This window comes from Lepus europaeus, chromosome 13 (assembly GCF_033115175.1).
Source record: "Lepus europaeus isolate LE1 chromosome 13, mLepTim1.pri, whole genome shotgun sequence".
In the NCBI taxonomy this organism is placed as follows: Eukaryota; Metazoa; Chordata; class Mammalia; order Lagomorpha; family Leporidae; genus Lepus; species Lepus europaeus.
In genome coordinates, this window is record NC_084839.1 from 29,709,162 (window position 1) to 29,735,980 (window position 26,819).

A 26,819-nucleotide genomic window follows, 5' to 3' on the forward strand; every position below is an offset into this window, starting at 1 on the left:
CATTAAGTTGCATAATCCTCCCTTCTTGGCCCTTGGAGAGATGTATCTTGACACTTCTCTAAATTAAAAGCAACATATAGGCCTCTCAGGATCTACAAAGACTTCCACTTGGAATCTTAAGATATTTTTCCAGAATTTGGCCACAGAGTGGCTGTGTTTGCATTTATTTAAAATTTGATTTTAGGCTGTGTTGTCACTGCACAAACTGAAGTGGAGAGCTGACAGTTTTCCAGATAGACTAATCCACTTCCAGATCACTCTTTTTAGTTTGTGCCATGGTGCTATAGCTTGGGTGTAATTTTAGGAAAGCAAAAGACCAAATGGTCCTTTGACAGCCAACTTAAATGAAACCTAGGCTTTTTTTTCTTGTGCAGTTAATTTTATCCATGCTTCTTTAATAGCTGGCATTACTCCTCTATATAGGGTACATTTGATCTGGTAAAATAACCGTCTTTGCAAGTCATAGGGAATAAAATATAAAAATACCTTCGCCTTTTTTTCCAATTATTAAATAGAGAAAGGCAAGCAGTACAGGAATAAATGAACAGTTATTCAAGCACATTGTCTGTGAAAGAGAAATGGTGCTGGCCATGAAGAATAGACTTCTACCTTCATTGTACCTACAGTGCCAAAACCCAAGAAAGCCAAACCTGGTTGGTAACAGAATTGGCTAAGTCACTGTCTTAATTTTGCTTTCCTTGTTTCCATAGAGTAGCATCTCACCCATAGTGTTATTTTGAATTAATTTATGTATCAGAAAGTCATATAGTCATTGAATGGTCTATATGAAGATTAAGTAGTCATGATAAAAATAATTATATAATAAATATAATGTTAAGTGGAAAAAACACCCCAAGATATTCCAGTTTTCACATTCAGGAAGGATAAAAATATATAAAAAGATAATCATAGGACTTTGTGGAAATTTTAGTTTTCCCCTTTGTTTTCTAAACTTTCTGTAATATTTTAGTTGGGAAGATCAGGGCTCTGGTCTACTTACCCACTTTCTGTTGATGTAAGCTTGGGCAACTCAGTATCTGTGTTTTGGTTTCTCACCTTCACCTCAGAGTTTTATGAATTTTAAATGAAATCATATATGTAAGAGTAACTTGTTAATGGAAAAATACAGCATAAAATAGTAAGCTCTATCTCAGATACAAAAGCAGTTTCTCTTTATTTCTCATCCTTTGAGGACTGGAATGCCTTGTTTGAGTCCCTGCTACTCTACATTTTTATCCAGCTTCCTGCTACTGCACTTAAGAGACAATGGATGACAACACATGTAACGGCCCTCCCACCCATGAAGGGGACTCAGATGGAGTTCCTGGTTCCTGGGCTTAGCCTGGCCCAGCCCTGGCTGTTACAGGCATTTGGGGAGTAAACCAGCAAAATGGAAGATTAGTGTCTGCCTGCCTGCCTGCCTGCCTGCCTCCCTCCCTCCCTCCCTCCCTCTCTCTCTCTGTCCAGTCTTTAAAAAAAAAAGTTTATATAGTTCACATAGGTTCAGTTAGGGTACATGTCTGGGATCTAGAAGTTTGCTCATTCCTTTTTTAGAGATCAATAATACCTTAAAAAACAAAACAAAACAAAACAAAAAAACCATGAGCGAATTTGATCTATTGTTGCTGAACATAACTAAGTTCATTGTATGAAGTTCACAACATTGCTTCGGAGAACTTTATGGAGTCTTTTTGTAAATCTTGCTCTTAATCTCCTGCTTTTCAGGTTTTACTATAACCTGTTTTGCCTTTTTGTTGTCTTAGTCCCTGTCTCTTCAGCTAGAATGTTCCTAGCAGTTTTTCCTAGTCAGAGTTTACTAAATACCTTAATTCTGGTTTTACAAAAAACATCATTTTGCATCCCTCACTTCACAACACTTGTCTGCCAGTGAATACATAGCTTTTTCTTCCTCTTAAGATACCTAATCCAGAGCCACCACTGTGGCATAGCAGGTTAAGCTGCTGCCTGTGACACCGGCATCCCATATGGGCACCAGTTCAAGTCCTGGCTGCTCTACTTCTGATCCAGCTCAGTGCTAATGTGCCTGGAAAAGTAGCAGAAAATGGCCCAGGTGCTTGGGCTCTTGGGCCCACGTGGGAGACCCAGAAGAAGCTCCTGGCTCCTGGCTTTGGTCTGGCCCAGCTCTGGCCATTTTGGCCATCTGGGGGGTGAACCAGCAGAGGGAAAATCGTTGGATCTCTGTCTTCCCCACCCCCTTCTCTGTAACTCTGCTTTTCAAATAAAAATAAATAAATCTTTTTAAAAATATACCTAATCATTAAATTATAAATATTTATGAATATTTTTCCATCCGTAGTTCTCTGGCTTCTGCCAAATGGGAAAGGACTTCAGAAAGTTTGTGGAAAATGAATATTATGGAAAAAATATTCATGGATTTCAAAATTTTTGCACTGAAGCTCATCTTTCAATTCTGTTTTCCCATGAACTTTTTGAGTACTCTCATATTAAACCTGCCCAAGTTTTTTGTTGGTTCATATCAGTATGATGTGACTCATCCAGTAACTAGCTGAGTGCATTAGCTCGTCTGGTTATTGGCACCTGTGGCTTCTGCATACCTCAGGCTGTACAGCTGTTGGCAAATGTTGACTGATCTTATGGAATCTTAAGCAATTCTCTAGCAATATCCTGAGAGATGGTGTTCAGCTATAAACTGCAGCAAGAGCCTCCTATCAGACGCCATCAGAGCCAAGAGTGATCAGTCACCTGAAGAAGGGGACATAAAACTGGAAATCATAAAACAATAGTGCATCTTTAAAATACTTCATGTTAAACCTACAACGTAAAATTGTGCATTCATTCACCAATCTTTGAAGAAGGGCCAAGGCCTTTCTTTGAGTACAAGTCGCTCTAGCTATTCTGGGAGGCTTGTCACACATAACGCCCGTCTATGATGTGTTTCCTGTACCGCCTACTTTAAGGGGAGGAAGAACATGAAGGCCTTTATAAAGCACATGATAGCAAAGTCCCTCTTTAGTTTTCCCAGTTTCATACAGTTGTCTCACTACATTTAATTTGATCATATTCTTTTTACTAAATCAGCATTAGTCTTTCTGAAGTTTTAACTTGCTCTGTGGACAACTCTTGTATTCACATTCATTTTTATTAGTTTATATACTTCTTAGTAAGTTCTATAAGCACAATATTAAATACACTAGCACAGAATGTTTGAGAATAAACATTGCTGAGTTTTGGTTGGCATGCTGCTCAACTTTCAGGAGCAAAAGTGTGTGGACCCACCCAGGAATAGCTGGCTGGCTGTGAGCCTTCGCCCTGCTATGGGCATCAGCCAGGATATTTTTCAGAGAGCACGAGAACCCAACAAGTTGGTTCAATGGGAGTCAGTTCAATGAATGTGTGCCTTATCCCATTCAAAGAATCTGCTCCTGCAGAGAACACATTTTATATCAAATTTAAATAAAAGCATTAAAGTAGGATTCTAGTAAATCTCACTGAATATGTGATATAATAACAGTGATATAATAACTCATCCTGTCTGAAAAGTTACTGGGAAAGGAAAGACAGACTTGCAATATGGGCTATAACTTTATTTTTTTTACTCAGCTGTACCATTTTCCCAGGACAATCGACATCCTAACAGTGAGCAAGAAGTCTGATGTGGTATCATACTGAGAACAGAACTGGGGCTAGGTGATGGGATTTCAGGTCGGTGTCTAGGGAGCTGTCCAGTAACTAACTTGACCCAGTCAGCAAATACCCATCCCATGAGTCAATGAGTGTTCTCCCCAGAACTGTCCGAGAGCAGCTGATGCTCCCTGGATGACAGGCGCCCACTGCAGCAGGGCATTACCCCAGAGTCTTTGGGGTCTAATATACTGGGATTTGTAATTCTAAAGTACTTCTTGGCTTTTTTTTTTTAAGGTCTAATCTAATGTTTTTTCACTGCCTGGGCCTATGGCATTAATTTACATTACTGTCCATTGCCTAAAACGTCTGAAATGGAAATAACTGAAAAATGTCCATACCAGGCCACTCATCACATTTAAGAGGGTATGGATATGAAATATAGTCTGATGCTTTTATTTCCTTAGGCCTGTGATAATTGCTCAATAAAAACTTTATGTCTTTGGGCATGCTAAAGGAAGCAGTAAATATTTAGTCTTGGCAACTGTAGCCTTCAAACCTTACCCACAAAATGCTGTTCTCGTCCTTGATGGGCGTTCAGTGGAGACTGTGGAAGGACCTGAATCTTACTCATAAAACAGAATGTATAATGAAAAGAATGTAGTGGAAAAGATATGTATTGAATTGATGCAAGTGTTCTCTACTTAGGAGAGAAGATAGAAATGATAAAAAAAAGATTGTTACCTAAGTTGAAAAATTATAACACAAATAATCACTCCAATTTTTTTTTCTAATACCCTTGGGAGCTTACTCAGCCATCCTGAGCTAGAGCCTAGACCTCTACATTTTGAAACCACCTGAAAGATTGCCCAGCCCAGCTCTTTTATTTATAGGTGAAGAGACTGAGGCCCAGAGAGTCCTAAATGTTAGGGCTGAAATCCTCCAGCTACTGTGTGGCAAATTGGTACAGGACCCCAAAGCAGAGGCCTTCGTGTACAGGGCTGAGGACCCCAAAACTCCAAGTTCTTCTAAAAATATAACTTCCTTTCACTTTGTCTTATTAAAATGTACATTCATGCTAGAAAATGGACAAATACAAAAATATGCCAAAACGAAAATGCCTTGCGGTGTTGCCCCCCGGGAATAATGTCCATTACCTGTTGACATCCAGACCCTGGGAAGGGACATCCGTGCTCCTGCCACCTTGATGGGACCATCTCGTGTTTGATGCTCAGTACGCTGAAATCGGGCCCCTGACTTCTCCTGTGAGCGAGGCTACTTTCCCTTGTGTCATCAGTAAGCTCCTGTGTGCTAAAGCCGTTCGTCTCATTGCCAGCCCCAGCTTCAGGAATGGCTGACAGTGAGCTTTGTCCCGACACCCCCGCCCCCACCTCCTTTTCCCTGCGATTCATTGGAGGCCATTACTCTTCCCTGTATCCTCCTAGCTCTTGGACCAGTCTGTCTCATGCCCGGGCTCCGCTTCTGTGGCCTATTCATTAAATAATAATGTTCTGCCGAGTTGCATGCTTGGTCCTTTGTTTCAGTCTGTATTCTCTGAGATATGTTAACGACTGCTGAGTCAACTGTTACTTACACGCTATTGCTTGCTAAGTAGATGCCTTCTGCCTCCACCTGTTTCCTGAGTGCCACCCTCCTATTTCCAGCTACACTCGACCTTTCTCCCCGTATGCCTTGTGAGCATCTCTGACAAGTATCCAAAACCGAATTAATTACTATTCCCTCATGAATTGCCAGATACTGATACTAGAAATCCTGAAGTCATCCTGTAGTTTTTCTCCACGCTCATCCCAGAAGTGCCGCAGCATCACGTGGTGCTGATGCGCCCTCAGAGTTCTCCATCTCATTACCACTGCCTCAGGCCAGTCCTTGAGCATCCGCTGCCTGGACCACTGCAGCAGCCTCCTGACTTCGCTCCTCTCAGATCCTGCTCCACACTGCAGCCAGAGCTGGTTTTCAGAATATAGGTCTGGTCCTTCTTCTGCTCTTCACTGCCTCCAGCCTAAATTCCAAATCCATTAGCAACCAGGCCTCTTGATGTGAAGGGACTTCACAAAGTTCATCAAAAGAAAAAATGGAATTAAAAGACAAGTGCATTTGGTGCAATAAACTTTTGAGAGCTTGGCATACTTTTTTAATGATGTGCATTTTCCATGAACTTTCTGAAGAATCTTCATGCATGGATTTCTAAAATTTGGCACCAAAATAAACATCTGTTAATTTCATTTTCCCCTGAGCTTTTCCAGGTTCCTGAATCTATAACAGCTCAAATCTTTTTAGCTTCATCTTCCACACTCCCCACCCTACACTCAAGTCTGAGCTCCTGCTCACTGCTCTACAGTCATGCTTTCCTAGGGCTGTGGCTCCTAACTCTTCTGCCTGCCTTGATCTTCCTTATAAAACTTTTACCCTGAAATCTTACTCAAGCATTTTTAAATTTGTTCAACTGTCACCAGGTTGTTAAGCTTTCCCCAGATCCCCAAAGAGGAACTACCAGATTCTGCCTCCCTGCTCGTTCATGTTGGGTTTGTTGCAGCGTGCTAACAGTCTGTCTTCTTCCTCTTTGCATTCCTGTAACCCAGCTCACCGCTTAGCATAGAGGCTGACATATGGTAGATAACTCGGTAACCATTAAATGAAGCCGTCTTTGCACATTCCAAGCTGTGTCCGTTCCAGACCCCTAGCTAGAGGATTCCTAACTAGTTCTGTAGAGTAAAAATAACTTGATTTTATCAGAGCAGTCTAGGGTGTAGTGAAGTGAAGCAATGTCTGGTCACACCTTTTTGTAGGAGATACTTCCTCTGCTTGCTTTGGTTAATTACAAGAGGAGCAAAAGAAAAAAAAAGGAGCACTTCTGTGCTGTCAGGGAGCACGTTGTGCATCCTTGTCCAACAGCTCAATGCAGACAGCATTCTCTTCTTCCCAGAGAGGTACATTCCAGGTTTTGTGTGTGTACATATTTTTTACAGGCAGGAAACCACATATAATATCAGTCAACTGCTATGCTTGGCAGAGTCCGTTTTTTTAAAAAATGTGTTTAGTTAACCTGTAAAATAAATTAACATTGAAAAACTATTTTAAAAAATAATTTGATTGAACAAAAAAGACCTTTGGTAGGGAAAAAAAAAAGTGAAACCGCAGTATTTAGAATGCAAACATTGTAAAATGACGTAAAACTCCTGAGGTCTCATTGTGTATTTGTGGTGGATCTATACCATAAACATAGGCAAGGTGGGGAAAATTTGCTTATTTGTTTAGAGAATGAACAGTGGGTCTGGTTTCTTCCTACATCCATAGATCATAGATGAACTTGTCAATTACCAAATGGGGAATTTTATTTTTATAAAATGTTCTGCTTGCTAGGTGTAGTATCTAAAATATTGTCTGAGTTTTGGATAGAGAGATGTCAGTATTTTATGAAATTTCAACCAGTGAAAAGTGGCAGACTCCAATTGCATCTGTAGACTATTCAAGGCTCTGCATACTACAGGATACGCCCACACGGTTATATTAGACATGCATTCTGGATCATCGAGTTTGCTATAAATTAGACTAATGAGGACTGGTTGTCCATTCCCTTGTATACAGTACCACGTGTTTTGCGTGTCATTTCATATTGGGCCGTGTTCACATGGTCCTCCCATCTCCGCAAGTTCTTCCTGTCCTCACTCCTCTCAGGTGTTCTTTTCTCCGTTTTTCTTGCTCGGCAGTACCTGATTTTGCATTCAGGGGCCTCTTCTCCCTCCTATTTCTGCTCATTTTTCTTCTCTTCCCACCTCCTCCCCAGCCTGTTCCCATTCCATACTCCTCCCTTCCTTCTCTTTCAGGAGCACCTGCCCTCCTCACTTGTCACCTGCTGATGTGCTGCTGCCCAACCTCAGCTCACGGTCGGGTTCTGTGCAATGACGCTTGGGCCCCTAACTGGTGCCCTTGGTCTGCTCATTTTTATAGACTATCTCCAGACCATCTCTGCCTTCACCTGGCCCTGCTCTGCCCACACAGACTTAGTACAGTTTTACTCCATACTCCTCCTCACCCCCTTGCACTTTGTCGAGTTTTTGAAAACCATTCAAAAGCTTGGCTCAGATAGCCTCTCTGATTGCCTTGTTGACCCAGTCGTGTGGCTTAGTCTCTGCGGGCATTGGATGCCACTAGAGCCTCCGGCCAGCTCATGGCCCCTTGCTGGCCTGACTCTGACCTGACCGAGCCCTCTACGAGCAGGAGCTGTATGGAGGTGTTACCCTTCAAGGTATTCTTACTTCTGAGCTGTGCTTTCCCGACTTCATGTTGACTTCTTTGACCTGTCCCACTGTATGAAGCTAGCGTGCATCTCGGGGCATCCCTGCAGAGCCAGCCCATTCCTATTATCAGGGCTTGTTTTCTGAAACTCGTCAATGGTCTCCTCCTGAATTCTACTTGAAAACACAAACAAAACATTCTCATTTTCCAAGTTCTTGAATGAGTAACTTAGGAGAAAAACTAAGCAAATATTTGTGGGGCCGTCAGAAAGTTTAATTTTTTTGCAACAAAGTAAACTTTATTTCTATTTCCCATAAGCTTTGTTTAAAGATTTATTTATTTTAAAGTCAGCATTACAGAGAAAAAGAGAGGTCTTCCATCTGCTGGTTCACTCCCCATTTGGCTGCTGGGCCAGGCCAAAACCAGGAGATTCATCTGGATCTCCCCTCCCATATGAGTAGCAGGGGCCCAAACACTTGGGCCATTCTCTGCTGCTTTTCCAAGGCCATGAGCAAAGAGCTGGATCAGAAGTGAAACAGCAAGGTCTTGAACCAGAGCCCAAATCGGATGCCAGCCTTGCAGGGGGTGCCTTTACCCTATACATCACAATGCTGGCCTCCCAATAAGCTTTTAAAAATTTTATGTATGTAGGTATGTATTTGAAAGGCAGCATTGGGCAGGCCAAAGCCAAGAGCAGGAAACTTCTTCCCAGTCTCCTGCATGGGCAGGAGTCCGAGTACTTGGACTATCTTTCACTGCTTCCCCAGGCTTACTAGCAGGAAACTGGATCAGAACTGGAGCAGCCAGGACTTGCCCAGTATTCTTATATGGGATGCCAACATCGGAAGCAGCAGCTTAACCAGCTTTGCCACAGCACTGGCCTCTTTTTCCATAAACTTTTTGAGGTACTGTTTTGAGGCCTGATAACTGAACCTTGTAACAGCTAAGCCTATCTGCTGTCCTCCCTCCAAGGTATGAAAGAGGGAAAGAAAAAGAAAGGCAAAGCAGAAGGCACTCATGCTAGCCGAGAAACTGAGCCGTAGGGAAGAGCTTGGGGGGAGGTGATAGACACAGAACACTGGAAACCAGCCTGTCTTCTCTTCTGGAGAGTGGGGATGCTCTGCCGCCTGCCCCACGGACTCAGAGCTGCTCTGGGATCACACAAAAAACCTCTGTAAAAGTTCCTTTGAAAACCAAATCTGAAAATGCTGGCAAAGAAGCAGTATATGTCTTGGAAGTTCGCGGCGTAAGGGATGCAGTATGGCTGACCTTACTCCTAACATCCTTAAAGAAAAGAAAGTCTGTTCTTTTTCATGCATGGCACTTTCCATAATCTCTGATTTTTGTCTTTTAAAATTATTAGAAACCCTCAGCCCCTAGCAACAGTGGCCTAAACTCAAAGACTCTTCCAGAAAATTGCTGTCTGTCTTCCATCATCCATCCGTCTGTCTGTCTGCCTTCACCCAGTGAGAAAAAAGGCTCAAGAAGGACCATTCTTTCAAGGTTACACAGAAATGGAAGTTGTAGTTTTCCCAGAATGACCTTTAGGGACCAGTTTTATAAAAAGATTTGCATCTTTGCCCAAACACGGGCGAGGGCCTGCTTAACCCTCCATTTCAGCTGTGTAAACATTGAGCTTTCGAATGGCTTAGAAAGAAAATAAGAGCAAACCTTATAACAACCAATGTAAAACCTGGGTAATACAATTACATTATTATTTCCTTTATGGATCTCTGTTTCCTTACAAAGAAAAGCCATACAAAAAGCAAAGATGGCTTTATTTTTCAGTTTCCATGATGCAAGTTTAACGAACATTGTAGAAAACAAAACAGGGTTTGGTATGTACAGGTTGTGCATCCCTAATCTAAAATCTAAAGCCTGAAGTAATCAAAAAGGCAAAACTTGGCCTGACACCGCGATGCCACAAGTGGAAAATTCCACATCGGACCTCATGTGATGGATTACAGTCAAAATGGGACCTACTGAAAATACTGTTTGAAATACTAAGTGAATATGAAACATTGTGTTTAGATGTAGGTCGTATTTTCCAAAATACATTAAAACCCCAAGCACTGCTGCTTCTCTGGAGTTTGGATAAGGGATCCTCAACCTGTATATATGTAAAATTGTGGTTTTTGGCACATGCCTTCACTTAGAAGTCTGTGGTTTCTGATTACCTGTGAACATAGCAATCTTCATTGAGGACTACTACGTAGCATTCTATCTTGTAATAAATGCCATGATATACTTGTAACTTTGTAGTGAAGAAAAAATTAGTGAACCCTCTTTTAGCATAAAGTAAACCTCATTTGCTTTCTTGATTTATATTTCTAAATGCATTCAATGATAGTTATATTTTCAGGCCAGCTGAATAAAAAAAAATTGAGCAGGAGTAATACTACTAGGCTGACAATTTAGGAACAATGTTGTAGGATGTTTATAGAATTTTCTGTAAGGAGCATGATTGATTTAGTAATTTAAAATCTGTGTTTTTAGTTTTCCCAAATCTCATTTTAACATCTTGGAGCATCTGGCAAAGGTCCCTTCCACTACAGTAGGCAAAGCAAGAATCCATTTTTTGTGTACTTGAATTGCACTGGGCTGGAGGAGGTGGATGGGTGGCAGGTATGCCCCAATTTCATACGTTAGGAATTCATTCAAAATCACTTCATAAACTGCTGCACAGAAATCAGCATTTCCGTTTTTTCCTGGGTGCTTGTCCTATATTTGAATTTGTCATCAGCTATTATCATTGACTTAGAGTCCAAGTTGAAATCTGTCAAAGACAAAATAATCTGAGATTTGACCAGAATCAAGTATGTGAGGGATCTTTTGTATTTTCATTGATACTCTGTGTTCCAAGGGATTTGTGTGTGCATGTGTGTAAGACACAGCATATACACACATGGTATATACATACATAATACACTGTATGTGCACACACAGATCTGTTTTCTGCTTTATTTTTTAATATCACCAAGAGGAAAGAAAGAGCAATAGCTCTTCTGATAGAATTTGTGAATGTATTTTTAAAACAACCTTACAATTTCATATACTAGTCAAGTTTCCGTAGTCAGCTAAACCTTGCCAAAATCAATATATAAGAAGCTATTATAAAAATAACTCAGTCAATATTCCTAGTTATATACTAACTTCAAAGGAAGGCTATCAGGTGTTGACATTTAAGTCTTACCCTCAGCAGCAAATGTTTTCCCTTTGTCCCCGTGGTTTCTTGGGGTATAAGAATCCAGAAACCATAGAGCTCTAAGTAAAATATTTCATTAGAATTAATGCAAGTAATTGTGATGGCAGTAGTCAGCTTTTATTTGATAGAGCATAAAACAGAAAACTGTTAATAAATTGTACTTGGATTGCTGCACTCATCTAAACTCAACAGCATGTGGTAGGGAAGGGATTAAGCCACTTTCCACAAGTAGTCACAAAAATACACATTTCTTTAAAGGCATGCACTTATTTAAGGACTTCAAACCTGATAGAATTAGTTTTTCCATTTTCTCAAAGTAGGTGGATTCTGTTCTCATCATTTGTATTCTTTCTCACCACCCGTGTTTTCTCACAGAAGGGCAAAATGCGTGTGTTAGAATACATTTTCCTGGGGTTGGTGTTGTCTACCATGTTAAGCTATTGCTTGTGGTGCTGGCATCCCATATGGGCCCCGGTTTGAGTCCCAGCTGCTCCACTTTTAATTCAGCTCCCTGCTAATGTGCCTGGGAAAGCAGTGGATGATGGACCAAGTACTTGGGCCCCTGCACCCACGTGATAGACCTGGAAGAAACTCCTGGCTTCTGACTCCAGCCCAGCCCTGACCTGGCAGTTGTGGCCATTTGGGGAGAGAACCAGTGGATGAAGGCTGTCTCTCTGTCTCTCTCTCTCTCTCTAAGAAATCTTTAAAAAAAAATATATATATATATATATATATTCCTCTGTACATCCTTATACTGGGACTAGACTCCCAACTTGAAATTCTACCCCGAGGCTTAGCTGGCTCTTATTTTTTCATTCGAAGTCCTATTTTCAGTAATTTAAGTAGTTAGATTTTCAGTGTTGAAAGGTTATTTTATGGGTTCCAGATTACTGCAGTATTTTCCTGGTTATCTTCTTATGTTATTTACTGTAAGAATTAGCCACTATAGTTGACTCAAATAACCATCTAAGAGTTAGACCTAGATCTCTCTGGTCAAGTGTTGGGAAAAAATTCATGGATTTAAATAGGTGTTATAACTCAGTAAAGAATAGCCTGTGTTTGGCAAGAAAGCAGATATGGAAACTCTACTCACAGCCAAATTTAAAAGAATAAAATGATTGGTTAACGTAAAAGGAAATGATTTTGACAGATTTACACTCTTGGGATGTGTTACAAATCTACCAAAACTCAGGATTCAAGTGCATTTTTATACTGAAATGGAAGAATCCAACCCTGAAATTGGAAAGCAATTTTGTGGCCAGGAAGCACTGTGGGCACATCCAGTCCTGTTTTTCCCCAGCTCAGTTGTATTACAGGTATGTGTGATGTGTCCTATCAGTACTCATTTTGCTTTCTCCACTCTGTTTAGATTTACGTGTAGACCAACCCAGAGAAGAGAAGAAAGAATGCTACTATAATCTCAATGACGCCAGTCTCTGTGATAACGTGCTGGCCCCCAATGTCACCAAAGAAGAATGCTGCTGTACCTCAGGCGCTGGGTGGGGCGATAACTGTGAGATCTTTCCCTGCCCGGTCCTGGGGACAGGTGAGAATGGGCGAGGGGACGTATCCCGCTTGGGTTTGGTCATATGGTGCACCCACGGGCCTTGAAATGTTCTCGTCTGGGTATTACATTGAGCCCTTGAGATGATGGCCTACTTACTGCCATAGTTGACTTGAGGAGAGGTTACCTTATTGTGAATTTCATTCAGGGTTAGAGCCAAAAACTCACATGCCACCTCAAAATGAAGCCTTCAACCTCTGTCCATCACAAGGTGTAATACTGCAGTCAGATTCCATATGCTTTTTTGGCAGAAAAAATAATTCAATTGTATTCTGTTTTCATTAAAATCTATCTTGTGTGCTAACAATGGCCCAGGATTATCTGTGTGTGGCACAGTTTATCTGTACATGCTAAGATTTTGCTTACTATGTTCTTATTCAACCCTTAAAAATCCAGACCTCACAGTAGGAGAGAAATAACATCAAGTAAAACATGAATAAATAAAATATAGGTGAATTAGGAGGGTTTTAAAATTTTTAAAGTCTGTTTCAGAAGTCACTATATTTATTTATGTAAATTTTGGAAATTGTGTTAGATTTATTTGTCTAATTTCCTCAAAGTTATTGGGTCTAAAAAACTGGATATAAAACATGCCTTTATCTTTTTCTTCTTTTTTCAATTTGTTTTGTTTCCCAATTTTGTTTTTCCTAAAATCAGCTGAGTATACAGAAATGTGTCCTAGAGGGAAAGGCTTCGTCCCTGCTGGAGAATCCTCTTACGACCTTGGAGGTGACAACTATAAAGGTCAGAATCAAGCAGAAAAAAGTTTGCAACATGTGTGTGTGTCTGACATTTGAGTGAAAGCATGGCTGCATTACACAGAAATAAGCGTTCTTTTGAGCCATGGACCCTGAGTCCAAAGCTCTTAGTTCTACCAGTTGGGATAAGGTTCCTGTGGACTCTGGGTAGAGCCGTGGCTTGGGATGCAGAAGTGTGAAGGCTGTGTGAGGTTGAGAGTTTCCATATCTTCTTCTCAAGGATTAGAATGAGGATTAAATGAGGTAATAGGTGCAAAGGTTTTTAACAGCAAAATTCTGTACTTAGTAGATATTTAGCAAATTTATTTTTTATTTTAGAGATATATTAGAAATCACAAGTTATGAGCATAAAGTTTGACCATCATGTTTGCCTTTGTGATCATCAACAAAACTGGTGTCTTGGGTTTTTGAGAATGGATACCATTGCTAGAACCTTTTCCTAATGGCCACACATTCATAATGAGGAATGGAAAAAGAAACAAAAAAGTAGATGTGTTTAATATACTTAATGCTGCTTTATAATTCTAATATATATATATATATATATATACACACACACACACACATATACACACACACACATATATGCAGCTTCTTGATTTTGGTGAATATTCACATGTATAAATATTTCCTAACTACTCACTTTTGATATTTCCATAATAGGGATATTATGGCCTTTTATATACAAAGTAAATGTGTTAATTTATAGTTTCACATTGGAAGCTGCTAAATGGAAAACAGACTATAAAAATATAGGCCATCCATTTTTTGAAAACTAGTGATTGAATAGTATCCAGGAGTTTAGTAGCTGGATAAGAAATTGCATTTTTGTTTTGAAAATACATCTATGATTTAGTTCAATTAAATGACAGGATGACTTGTTTGATGTATGTTGAATGGTTTTTAGGTTCACAAGTGTCATGCACTATATTTTTGCAGGGATGTAGTCAAGTCTCACCTCATATTATGGAAGAGAGCCCTGATTTCAACATAAGTCATCCTTTCTTTCATATAAAAATAAATTCCTCCTCACCCTGTCTTACTAGTGCTATAAATGGCTGGAAGAAGATTGGCTTCCAGTCCAGACAACCATATGTTCTAGGTTTGGCTTTGCTATTTTCCATCTGTTTAACCTTGAGCAAGTCATCTCTGGAGTCTTGAATTCTAACACGGAGACGAGATGACATTGGTTCTAAAATGATACATATTATTGTTATTATCATTCATAATAATAAAGTCATGAATAATACTTGAGCATCTGCTTGTGCTATAGCATATAATGAGTCCTATATGTGGATGTTCTCATTTAATCCTTTCGGTCTTACTGGATTGGTGTTCCTATTATCCCCAAGTAAACTGTGATGACAAAAATCTTAATTTTGTGGGAGAGTAGGTCTGCCAACCCCCTTAGCAACTTGTGCTTCAGCTGCCTTACGTTTATCACCAAGAAAGAAACCTTCCATCAGATTCTACCAAACTCTTCTTGGGAACTGTCTCAGTCTTAATAAGTGAATGGGCTAGAGCTTCAAGTCAGTATTCCTTACAAAATATTGTTGATGCCACTGTGGAATCCATAGACTATTTCATCAAATATGAGGCAGCATCTCAGATAACATTTGACCATTGGGCCTTATTTATTTTTTTTGACCATTGCTCCTTAAATATCACACACAAACTGCATCTGATTATGTTTCTGTATCACTTAGTCCTCGCTGTAAGAATTTTATACTGCTGTATCTTTAAGATTCTTTGGAGTAATAATATCTCACTTGAACTCCAGGGTTGCTTAGGCGCTTCTTTTAGCTGAAAGAGGAAAGCTAGCTTCTCCTTCTTAATATTTTTCCCCACAGATGCAGATGAATGCCTACTTTTTGGACAAGAAATCTGCAAAAATGGTTTCTGTTTGAACACTCAGCCTGGCTATGAGTGCTACTGTAAGCAAGGGACCTACTATGATCCCGTCAAATTGCAGTGCTTCGGTAAGTTTTAGGATAGAATATGGTGTGCTGTGAAAATATACAGATGGAAAAAATAAGTAACACTGTGTCGTAAAAACAATATCTTTGCCTCTAAATCATGTGTTGAGAAGATGTGTGAATATTTTATGGAGCTCTTTCATGAGCAAGATCTAAGACATAAAAAACTTCCATCCTGCTATTTGAACGGATTTCAAAGAGTTAATATTCAATGTGGAATTATAATTCAGGTCAGTGCTATAACTGAAGTGTTCTTTTGGTCTGTGCAACCTCCTGTTTCATCACTCATACCTTGCAAGTGAAAGGCATTTTTAAATACTGACACAGACTCCAGTGCTTAAGCAGAAAACCATATACGCCAGGCAGAAAACCATAGCAAAAGGAAATAATTTTTAAAGTATCATAAAGGGGCATTTTATCTTAAATTTCTAAGTATATCCTGTTCATAGAGGTTTTCTTTCCATATTTAATGTCGTCGTCAGCAGCAGCAATTTTGTTTTTCCAATCAGTACAAGTTAATATTTTATGGTCAGAGCTGTTCTCTTTTGGATGATGATGTGTAGTTAATTAAAGTGTGGCAGCTTCTGGAATCTGGGCTAAATTTAGCAATGTGTTAAGTTTGGTAAGTGTGTGAGGTACAACTGATTGTGGAGTTTCTTTAGTAATGTTTGCTTTTTCTCTGAAGATATGGATGAATGTCAAGACCCCAATAGTTGTATTGATGGCCAGTGTGTTAATACAGAAGGCTCCTATAATTGCTTCTGCACCCACCCATTGGTCCTGGATGCTTCAGAAAAAAGATGCATACGGCCAACTGAATCAAATGGTATGTGTGGATTTGTCACATTTTGACTAAAATCTGAGCTACTGAGAAAAAAAAAGATTCCGTGGGTATTTTGAAATAATTGAACAGCTAAGAGAAATAAAGATGCCTATTACCAGTCTGTAAGAAATTTAATATCTTGAGCATAGTAGGAGGCAGCAGGGTATAGAGTGGCTGAGCAGATAGCAGAGATGTTCTGTGTTCGAGTTTTAACCTCCAAAGGCAGCTGAGGAAGATTTAAGTTTGGGGAGAGAGAATCGGGGGTACCTGACCAGAGTAGGGGCCACACATGAGGCTGGGTGGAACTGAAGGTAAAAGTCAAGAAGGTGGTGGAGAGCCCTGAAGTCCCTGGGCAGGAATTCTCATTCATCCTCCCTGTGGGGCACGGTGCCCCCGACCCTTGGCATAATCAGTCATCACATCCAAGAGACGGCTTTGGATGAAGTCAACTGAAAAGGGAGAAAAGGTTGGAAGTGAAGACTGTAGCGTGGAATATCACTCACCCAGGATTTTGGCAGACGGGGTGGGTAAGAAGGTATGAATCCAAAAATTGACAAAGAAAGAAATGGCAGGAGGTAAGAGAGTGAACATGAAAGGGCTTGGGAAGGACAGACGAGAGCGGGGCATGTTACGTAACTCTGGGAAACCACAGAGGGAGGGGTTTCATTGGAAGGTGATGGGCAGGTTGGATTTCAGCTGATGGAATGGCACTCAGCTGGAGATGACAGAGCCTTGAGCCACAGAAAGACCAGGCTGGATTCAGACTTTGACTTGGAAGTCACTCCTAGAAGTAAGGATGGAAACTTTGAGACTAGCTGGCTTCCCTGCCAGTGTTGATGGGATGGGAGTAACAGTGAATTGTCATGGAATGGTGTCTTCCCTTTCAGAACAAATTGAAGAAACCGATGTGTACCAGGATCTGTGCTGGGAACATCTGAGTGAGGAGTATGTGTGCAGCCGGCCTCTCGTGGGCAAGCAGACGACGTACACGGAGTGCTGCTGCTTGTATGGAGAGGCCTGGGGCATGCAGTGTGCCCTCTGCCCCATGAAGGATTCAGGTAAGCCTGTGTCCGGGGTCCTGAAAGGGCAGGAGGCCTTAAGGAGCAGGTTCTTTGCCCCTCCTGTGGAGCCTGATGTTTCTCTTCGGGGCCTTTACTCTACCTTATTTTCATCGTGTGTGTAGGGGAGGGAAGCTCAGGATTGTACAAACATCTGGCTCCTGGTTTACCTCCAAACCAGTTCCTGTCATTAATTTTTGAAATTCTCCTTCCATTTCTCCCAAAAATGATAAAAGACCCAAGGAAATATTTAACGTAGCAATCCAAAGCATAGGGCTTTAGAATTTATATTTCCTGATTCTTTATTTTTCCTATAATCCTTCTCATTCCTAACAGTTTTGAGTAAAAGGTATTAGAGAATGTCAGAGAAGTAGAGATTGTTGAAGGTAAAAGACCAAATTTTTATGCCAGTTTCCATTATCATATTATAAGGAAGAGGTTAGGAAAGAAGGGATGGGACCAGGAAGTGGGAAAGTATTTGAACCAGTTCTTTCAAGTTTTAGATCTGGGGTTCAATCTTCAGTCAAATGCAAACAGTGAGACAGGCCAAGCCCCTAGTTTTATCCCCTGGTCTTGGTGCTGGGGAGGGGATGCTGACTCCATTCTTCCTGGCTGGGCTGTTTGGTGACTGTTGAATTCTGCAGTGGCTGCTCAAGACCCTCCTCATTCAAAGGGAGCACTTGATAGGGTTTGCTATGTAAAATGTACTTATCTTCATTCATAAACAAGAGTTGCCATGGGAACCCAAATCCCATTAAGCTGGGTGGTAAAAATGTCATCTTAAGTGTTAAAGTGAACATATAGATAGGATTAAGTGTTAAAGTGATCATATAAAAAGCATCAAGTGTCTGGTAAGAGTAATAGAATTATAAGGAAAGAATGTTTCAACATGGGAAGCAGTCCACACAGCAGACTCATTGAATGACAATTGCCCTAAGCAGCACTCTGGCCTCAGAATCAGCCCTTAATGCATTTGGATCTGGCTAAAAAGCCCATGAGAGCATTTCAGGCATGGAAAGCCAAGACACTGTGGCAAAAAAAAAAAAAAAAAAAAAAAATCAAAATCCTGCATGAAGGATCTGTGAGTGAGACCCCAGTGGAAAGAAGTGGCCATCAAAGGGTGTACTTTTCTCTGAAGGGAGGAGAGAACTTCTGCTTTGCTTATGGCCTTGTCTAATACTGATGGAGTTTGTGGATTCAAAAGGCTTCCATAGCCTAGGCAGCTCATGTCAAAAGCCCCAGGTGGTCACTGACGCCATACGTAAGAATGTTAATTGTTAAATTAACAACAGGAGTCACTGTGCACTTACTCCCCATACATGACCTCTGTCCTTAATGAGTTATTTCATGAGAGTTAAATGTAATTCTTGTTCTCAGTTTTATGTGTGTGTGTGCAAATTGTTGAAATCTTTACTTAGTATAGAGTTTGTCTTCTGTGTACAAAGTTAATTGAAAATTAATCTTAAAGGAGAATGGGGGCTGCGAAGGGAAGAGGGAGGAGGGGTGGGGATGTGGGTGGGAGAGTGGGTAAGGTGGGGAGAATAACTATATTCCTAAAGTTGTATATATGAAGTTTGTATTCCTTAAATAAAAGATTTCTATGAGGGGAAAAAATGTACTTATAAAAGCCAGAAAAATCATGAGTGATTCTAAAATGAACTGGATCATCAGTACATTCTCAGAACAGTGAATCAAGGCAGAATGACTTTAGAAAAGAAACGCATTAATTTTTAGTTCATTGGACTAGGATACTTCTTTCAGGCTAATTAGCTTTCCAGCTTGGAGATAACTGAAAACCAATGTTGCATGAAAAAGAAAACGCTGTGAAATACCACAAAAAGAAAATGCGTAACAGGACAAAAGCAAATACAGAAAGCATGAGATGGCCATGATAGTAGCTTAGAACTGGAGATGGGTGGGTGCTGGAGCCAAGACCGGCTGAGTCTGGAATCCAGCAGTGCCCCGTCAGCGGCCTCAGCAGGGGCAGGTGGCCTGACCCGGTACAGCTCATGGGTGAAAGGGAGGCCTGGACTGCTCTCTGATGGGGTTCTTGTGAGGGCTGGGAGGATGGCTGTAGGGCTGGCATTACTGTAGCCTGGCAGCAGATGCCACAGGAAACAGTACAACCAGTCAGAAGAGAGTTTAAAGGGTGAGGCCTCAGTCACCTCTCAGTGCTCTGGCACAATCTTTCCTTATGCAGTTTGTAAATTAATGCTTTCAAAAATAGAAGCACACTGCCAGAATTTGGTCGAAAGTAGAAATTTATATTTACTAAATAAAAGCTAAAAAAAATTTCCAAAGTACAGTTTATGGATTACAATGGCTTAGAATTTAAAGATAAGTTCATTTTGTTGACAAAAAATCTTAAAATTCATACACACGAAATTTATACACATGAACTTAAAAAAGTTCATGAAAAAATGTGTATTACCCTGCATGGTTTTCACAGTGTATTTGCTTCAAAACAAGCTGATATTTTCATTGTACTTTTTCCGAACATTTTGAAGTCCCCTCATCTGGTCCCTCTGAAGAATTAAAATCCTCAGAACGTGTGTCGTCCTCTACCTGCCCCAGCACAATTGATCTGTGCTTCTGTTTTTCACCCCTGTCTTTTTTCTACTCACTAATTGTATATTTATTAGAATCATTGCTATATATTTATAGCAATCATATTTAAAACTGAGGTCCCTGCCACCAGTCTAAGGCACACCTAGTTTTTTTGCTTTATTCTTCAGCATCCCTGAAATTGAGGTCATCTGAAAATTGATAGCAACTGGCAATGGCCACCAGCCAAGTTCTCACGTTTTCACACCTTACACTAGGATGCGGTTTTCCATCTGTGGTGTCTTAGAATTGATGCAAGATGGTGACTTGAAGTGGCTTCTGAGAATCTGTTTTGCCGAGGTTGCTTGGTTTAGGTAGCGAGCTCTGGTATGGTTGCTCCTTCTTCAACCTTGATTTTCCTGCTGTAAACAATGCTGCAGTGAACATCTATGTATGTCTCTACAGCAGCACCTCACTAAGAGTCCTCCAGATAAAGAGACTGGGTTAAGAAGAATATACGCTTTTAAAATTTGCTTCCCCAAATATTGGAAATGTGTGCATTCCAGATGCTTCTTCCCTCATTCCCCTGTACCACCGGATAGGCTTAGTTTTTAAAAATTGTTTGTATCAGGTGGGAAAGAAGTTTACTATATGTGCAACTCCTTTCTTTGTAGGGAATTTGAGCATCTTTTCTGTGTCTGTGGGTGATTTTTATTTCTTTATCGGTGAAGTATCGTGTCCCTTGTCCATTTGTTGGTTGGACTCTTCTTCATCCACAGGGGCTTTGTGCATGTTCTCCTACAGCCCTGACACGTGGGCTGCGGAATGCATGCACTTATGGAAACCTCTGTATGATAGGATCCACATTCACTTACATTTTTACTTGGTCTCTAACCAGATCCCGTTTTGGTTAAACACTCACTGCGTATGAATCTGAAATTCAGTGGCTTTGAAAATCAAATTTGATTGAGTAGGTTTTTAAAATGATATTCAAGTATTTTCCTGAAGTTTAGAATAATGTATCTATACTCTATGAATTATATTCTAAATATGAAATCTCATCTAACAATGGGGATTTTAGAATATTGCATCAGTGGGTTCCCACTGAGGTCTACTGATTATATTATGTAGGAAAAAATGCTATCACATGCCAAATTTAAAAAAAAAGGTTAGTGTCATTGTTAAACTATTTCTAGTTTATATATATATATATATATATATACACATACATACATATAATTATGAGAAATTCTCCAACATGAATCTCCAATGTGTTGGGTCAGCCAGATCCTCAAAATCAGTGACTTTGAATCATTTATCATTTTAATCTCCTGTGTATAAATTCATTAACATCACAGGTGCTGGAGAGATTTGCTGCAGAGAATCACTACTTAGGCTCTTCAGCTATCTGTGAAGGACCCAGGGTTCCAGGGATACCTGGGGGTAGCCATTGTTTTTCTCTTTTAAAAATTTATTTCTTTTAGAGGCAGAGTTACAGACAGAAAAAGGGAAAGATAGAGAGCTCTTCCATCTGCTGGTTCACTCCCCAAATGGGCTGCAATAGCTAGAGCTAGGCCAGGCTGAAGTGAGGAGCCAGATTCTTCCAGTTCTCCGATATGAGTGCAGGGGCCCAAACACGCGGGCCACCTTCTGCCGCTTTCCCAGGCCATTAGCAGGGAGCTGGATCGGAAGCGGAGCAGCTGGGTCTTGAACCAGTGCCCATGTGGAATGCCAGCATTGCAGACAGAGGCTTAACCTGCCGTGCCACCGTGCCGGCCTCCATGCCACTGTTCTTTGGCTGAGCATGCCTAAAGTTCCATTTTTCTGTGCTCTTCCAGAACACCCTGGACATCAGTTGCACAGGACTTCCTCCCCTCCCCTGCCAAATGCACCCAGCCTGCCCAGCAGCAGAGCACCCTATATGTTATTGCAATTCTGATCTTTCGGGAGTGGGCATCAGAGTGTGCAGATGAAAGGGCTCGATCTCACAAGATGCCTAAGACAGGGCCGGGCCACCTGTACGTCTGCCTCACCGGCAATGGATCCGGGTCTCCTCACCAACCTCGGGGCTTTGATGGTTTTCTGGGCTGGTTCACAGAAATCAGGGAAATGCTTTGCATACATTTAACAGTTTACTGTAAAGGAAATTACCAAGGATACAGATGAGCAGCCCAGTGAACAGTGACACAGAGCAAGATCCAAAAGGTCCCAGGCATACAGCATGGAGACAGTTGCTGAGAGTGGCACACTCCACCCTTTCCTTCTGGAAGCTCCAAAGACCCACTGTTTTAATTTCATTTGAGAGAGACAGAGACAGAGGCCTTCCTATCTGCTGGCTTTCTCCCTAAATGCGTGCAACAGCTAGACTGGACCGAGCCAAAGTCAGGATCCTGGAACTCATTCCAGGTTCTCCCGTGTAGATTGTAGGAACTTGAGTACTTGAACCATCATCTGCTCCCTCTCAGGGTGCACACTGGCAGGCACCTGGATCATAACCAGAGCTGGGACTTGAACCTAGATATGCCAAAATGGGATGCGGGTGTCCAAGGCAGCACTAAATCAGTGCACCAAACACTTGCCCCACAAGCACCATTTCAGTGTATAAATGAGAATTATCAGGCAGCCCAGAAGGAATTTTATTTTATATTACCAAGATAATGGCTTTGGGAATTGGACTTAGGGATCACCTAATCTGAGTCCCAAGAGAAGTGCTTGGTAAAATTAAACAGTTGTTCCAGAGGCTCTATGTCCAGTTGGCATTCCCATGATAAGCACCTGATCTTCTGTCAGACCCACACCAAACCATCTCCAAAGGAGCACTGCTGGTTGTGGTCAGTAGGAGAAGCCAGGGTCCAAGGGTTAGCACATGGGCTCTGGGACCAGGCTGCCTGGCACTGGATCCTGATCTGGTAACTTCTTTTCTGCGTGCACTTGCTGTCTTTTGACTCTGTGCCTCTGCCCCTGTGTAAGTCCCGTCACCTGCCTCATGGGGTTACTGTGAGGATTAAATGGCTTCATTCATCAGTAGAGCACTATTTTAAGATATGAACAGCTCTTTCCGCTGCCACCAGGTGTCTCAGATCCAGGGCATTTTCAAATGTAATTAAAATGCAAGGATCTTATCAAATATGCAACACCGAATAGCATCCGAATATGAATGAAGCTAGACAAATGCAGAGATTATTGTCAAGATAAAATGTCTCTTCTGGACTATTATTTCATAAATATTAATGAGCTTATTAATGACCTGGGGAGCTTCTAAAAATGGATTTGATTGTAAGGGGTGTAAGGTGACAGGATTCTGCATTTCTTCTTAGCTCCCAGGTTGTGCCCCTAACACAATGAGCTATGCTCAAAGGGTAATGGAGAGACTTCTGGTGGGTCTTTGGTTAAAACCTGCTTTAATTCTGGTAGTTGTTGATTTTTCAAAGAGGAAGCAAATGACTGAACTTCAGAACTGGCACGCTCAGTTTCTGCCACTGAATCCTTTAAGTACTCCGTCCCAAATACTGTGAACATTTTTCAAAGATGATTTTTTTATTTGAAAGGCAGAGCGATGGGGTAGGTTAGGGGGGAGTGGAGATAGATTCCATCTGCTGATTGACTCCTCAAATGGCTGCAACAGCCAGGCCTGGGCCAGGCAGAAGCCAGGAGCCTGCAACTCCATATGTATCTCCCACGTGGGTGGTAGGAGCCCAAGTACTTGGACCATCATCTGCTGCCTTCCCAGGCATATAGCAGGCATCGGGATTGGAAGAAGAGCAGCCAGAACTCAAACTGGCACTCCGATCTGGGATGCCAGAGAAGTGGCGGTTTAACCCGCTGCGCCACAACGCCGGCCCTCTGTCCCAGCTCTCTGGACGGTTGAGAAGGACCCCATTGTCTGTCTAAGCACCAGATCAGCCCCGGCCTGTCAGACACCAAGCCTCTCAGCTCCCTTCGGAGTGCAGCGCTGCTTTGGGGGAACAATTAGTTACTGATGGAAACGGTGCTGGAGGAATTTAAGGAATAAATCGCACCACTTGTCATCAGCTCTGAGCATTAAAGCACAGTGTAAAGTAAAGCGTTGGCTCTGGAAAAGGCTTTCACACTTCTGGTCCAATAGGTCACGGGCACCGACTCTCGCTAGAGCAGCGGCTACATCCGAGAAAACCGGTCGGCGGAGGAGGTGGGCCTGGCTCCGGCCACGGTGTTCTCTGGAGTTCCATGGCGTCTTGCGGGTTGGTGCTACGTGCAGGGGAAATGAGTGGGGGGTGATGAATTATGTCAGGGGGACTTCCCATGAGAGGAACTGTATAATTCAGTGCCTTCCTGGGGCTGCTCAGGATCCTATTTCAGTCTTCAGCTCAAGGCTCCGGGTACCAGCGCCAGGCTCCATGCGTCTGGTGGTGGCACAGCTGGTGTGACTGTGGACAGTGCATACAAGTGGTCATGTGTGCTCAGTAGACCTCGGGTCGCACCCCTGCTCCTGCCTTCCCCTTCCCCTGTCCCAGTACCCTTGGGGCTGCCCACTCCTACAGTGGTTTGCTGACAGCTGTTTGGAGAGGACCCTTAAATTTGATCTCTTTATCATGATGCCATGCCAGCCTCCGACAGACAGAGCTGTGGCAGAACCACGTCAGGAAAAGGAATGAGAGGGAGTGCTTAGGGCCTGAGCTTCCTGGGAAGTGCCACACTGGAGGGACATCATGTAGACATCAGACCTGGGCTAGATATGGAGTTGATTGGAATACGAATTTTCTGTTGCTTGCTTTTCTGAGTCTCGACCATAATAACAAATTCTAAGAGGCATATACATATGTGAGTGCATGCAAAGCCCGATGTCTGGCACAGTCCAAGATGCTTTCCACCTGTTAAGCTTTTTATTCTGGGGCAGGCTTCCGGTGCAGCAGGTTAAGCCCCTGCTTGTGATGCACACTAACCCACATTGGAGCTCCAGTTCTGAGTCCTACTTACTTGGCATCTGAGCCAACTTCTTGCTAATACACCTGAGAAAGGAGAGGATGGCCCAAGTAGTTGGGTCCCTGCCATGCACATGGGAGACCCTGGGGGAGACCCCGGCTCTTGGCTTTGTCCCGGCCCAGCCTCTGCTGCTGAGGGCTTTTGTGGAATGAACCAGCAAGTAGAATATCTTTTACTCTGTCTTCCAAATAAATGATCTATTTAAAAAAAAATTCTCCAGGCCACCTTAGGTGTACAATTATATCCTTTTTCTAGAAGGGGAGCAAGGCACAGGCAGGTTGAGTTAACTGCCACCATCCAATACCAGTAAATAGAAGATTCAGAAATCATGGCTCCAGAATCGAAGTGGTAGCCGAGTTCCTTTCTCCCTAAGATTTCAAAGCAGTTCTCAAAGAGTCCCTTAGAATAATAGAAGGCATAAAGTGAAGAGATTTTAAAATTTTCTTTTCCATTAAAACTGCAGTTTTAGGGCTCACAATGAACACAGCACAAGTGGAGGCAGTGTATCAGCAAACATCCGTACACAATAATGGAAACGAGATCACAACATGTCCCATAAGGTGATGAATTAAATCAAGCTGGTAATTTTCCGTAAATAAAATTGTTGATGATACCTAGCACTTGAAAGTGTAAGATGAAATTTTCTGGAAAATAGACCTTTAAGTCATAAGATATATAAGATACCATTAGCTCGTGGACATAAAAAACTACTCTTAAACAAATGAAAAGTTGATATATATGAATGCTGAAATCTAAAGTACCCAGGGCCTCCAGTGTCTGTAGTTACACTGGTAAAGTAGAGTTCTGACAAGTGCATCATTTAAATAATTACTTAGTAAAGTAAAATTGAATATGAATACTTGATAAAGTCTTGATCTAAAACTGAAATTCAGGAATTTTCTTAATGTGACATTTAGTGTGTTCAGAGGTTGCCACCTATTGGTGTTATTATGTACTGCAACACAGGTGTTTTAACCTTTGCCACAGAAAGGTGAGTGATCTGGGGGGAAATGTCCCTAAAGAAATAGCCACAGAAGTTGCAGAATGTTAGAGTGTAATAGCGTACTAATATTGATCAAAATGTAGGAGGTGTGGGTCCTCTCAGTGTTGCTAGGAGATCAGTTTGAAGATAACTCAGATACTAACTTTAAAAATTTAGCTCTTAAAATTTTTTTTCTAAAGATATATTTGAGTGCCAGGAAGGAAAATATAATTACAGTTCATTTAAAATTTAGAATCAATCCTGTCAATAGAGAATTGATTGCTAAATTAGACTTCATCCTCACAGAGGAAAATGGAGATAGCTATAGATTATAATGTAGAATGGTATCTAGTCTATACTTTAACTAGACGTAGAATAACCTGTTTAGAAAACTATTGCTTCCATAATAAAAAAAAAATGAATGGAAGGGCATAACCACCTGGATTGAGTGATATAATCCCCTTTTACTGTTTAAGTCTTTTTTAACAAGTATATGTTTTATTCAAACTATATTTTCTCTCTTAATGGCCAAGCAGAAGCTACCACGAGCTGCAGATAAGAAATCCTAAAATTTGCTCCCGAACAAATGGCCATCTACATCTTGGACTGCACATAAGTTAAAAGAAAGGTCTAAGTTTTAAACTCTGTGAGGACAGGGATTGTGCTTGGTTTGTCCATCACTGTATTCCCACGTCACTGTCAAATGGACGACGCATGCTCAGTGGAGGCCAGGTGACAGCAGCACTGTCCAGGTGGTCCCCTTTTGATGGGAAGATTGTGTGAGAGCTGCTCGTACTCCTCTTGACAATGATGAGGGGGCTGCTTGTTGCTGCACATCAAGTCCATACGCCGTATGGTTTATGGGGGGACGTGACTCCTCTGTTCTCAGCTTAGAATTAGTTACATGTTTCTTCATTTCATTGTTTACTGAACTCCTATTCGACAAAATTTTGGAACAGGTGTACAATTATAAGTGTAAAATGAAATTCAGAATTAGGATATTCTATTCCTAGGATGTCCTTTAAATGTGTGGAAAATGCCCTCATTTAATAAATTCACCATTTGCTATCACTAAATTTCTGAATAC

The 26,819-nt window shown here is 41.4% G+C and overlaps 1 protein-coding gene across 3 annotated transcripts in view; it reads left to right on the forward strand.

The window, feature by feature from the left end:
- The window catches only part of LTBP1 (latent transforming growth factor beta binding protein 1), a 445,454-nt gene that overhangs the window by 395,844 nt on the left and 22,791 nt on the right, over nucleotides 1-26,819 (forward strand). For all 3 annotated transcript variants that reach the window (XM_062209234.1, XM_062209235.1, XM_062209236.1), the window contains 5 exons: nucleotides 12,435-12,611; nucleotides 13,287-13,373; nucleotides 15,238-15,366; nucleotides 16,049-16,189; nucleotides 17,074-17,244. In XM_062209234.1, coding sequence (XP_062065218.1) covers nucleotides 12,435-12,611; nucleotides 13,287-13,373; nucleotides 15,238-15,366; nucleotides 16,049-16,189; nucleotides 17,074-17,244 — 705 coding nt within the window. The remainder of the gene's footprint in view (nucleotides 1-12,434; nucleotides 12,612-13,286; nucleotides 13,374-15,237; nucleotides 15,367-16,048; nucleotides 16,190-17,073; nucleotides 17,245-26,819) is intronic.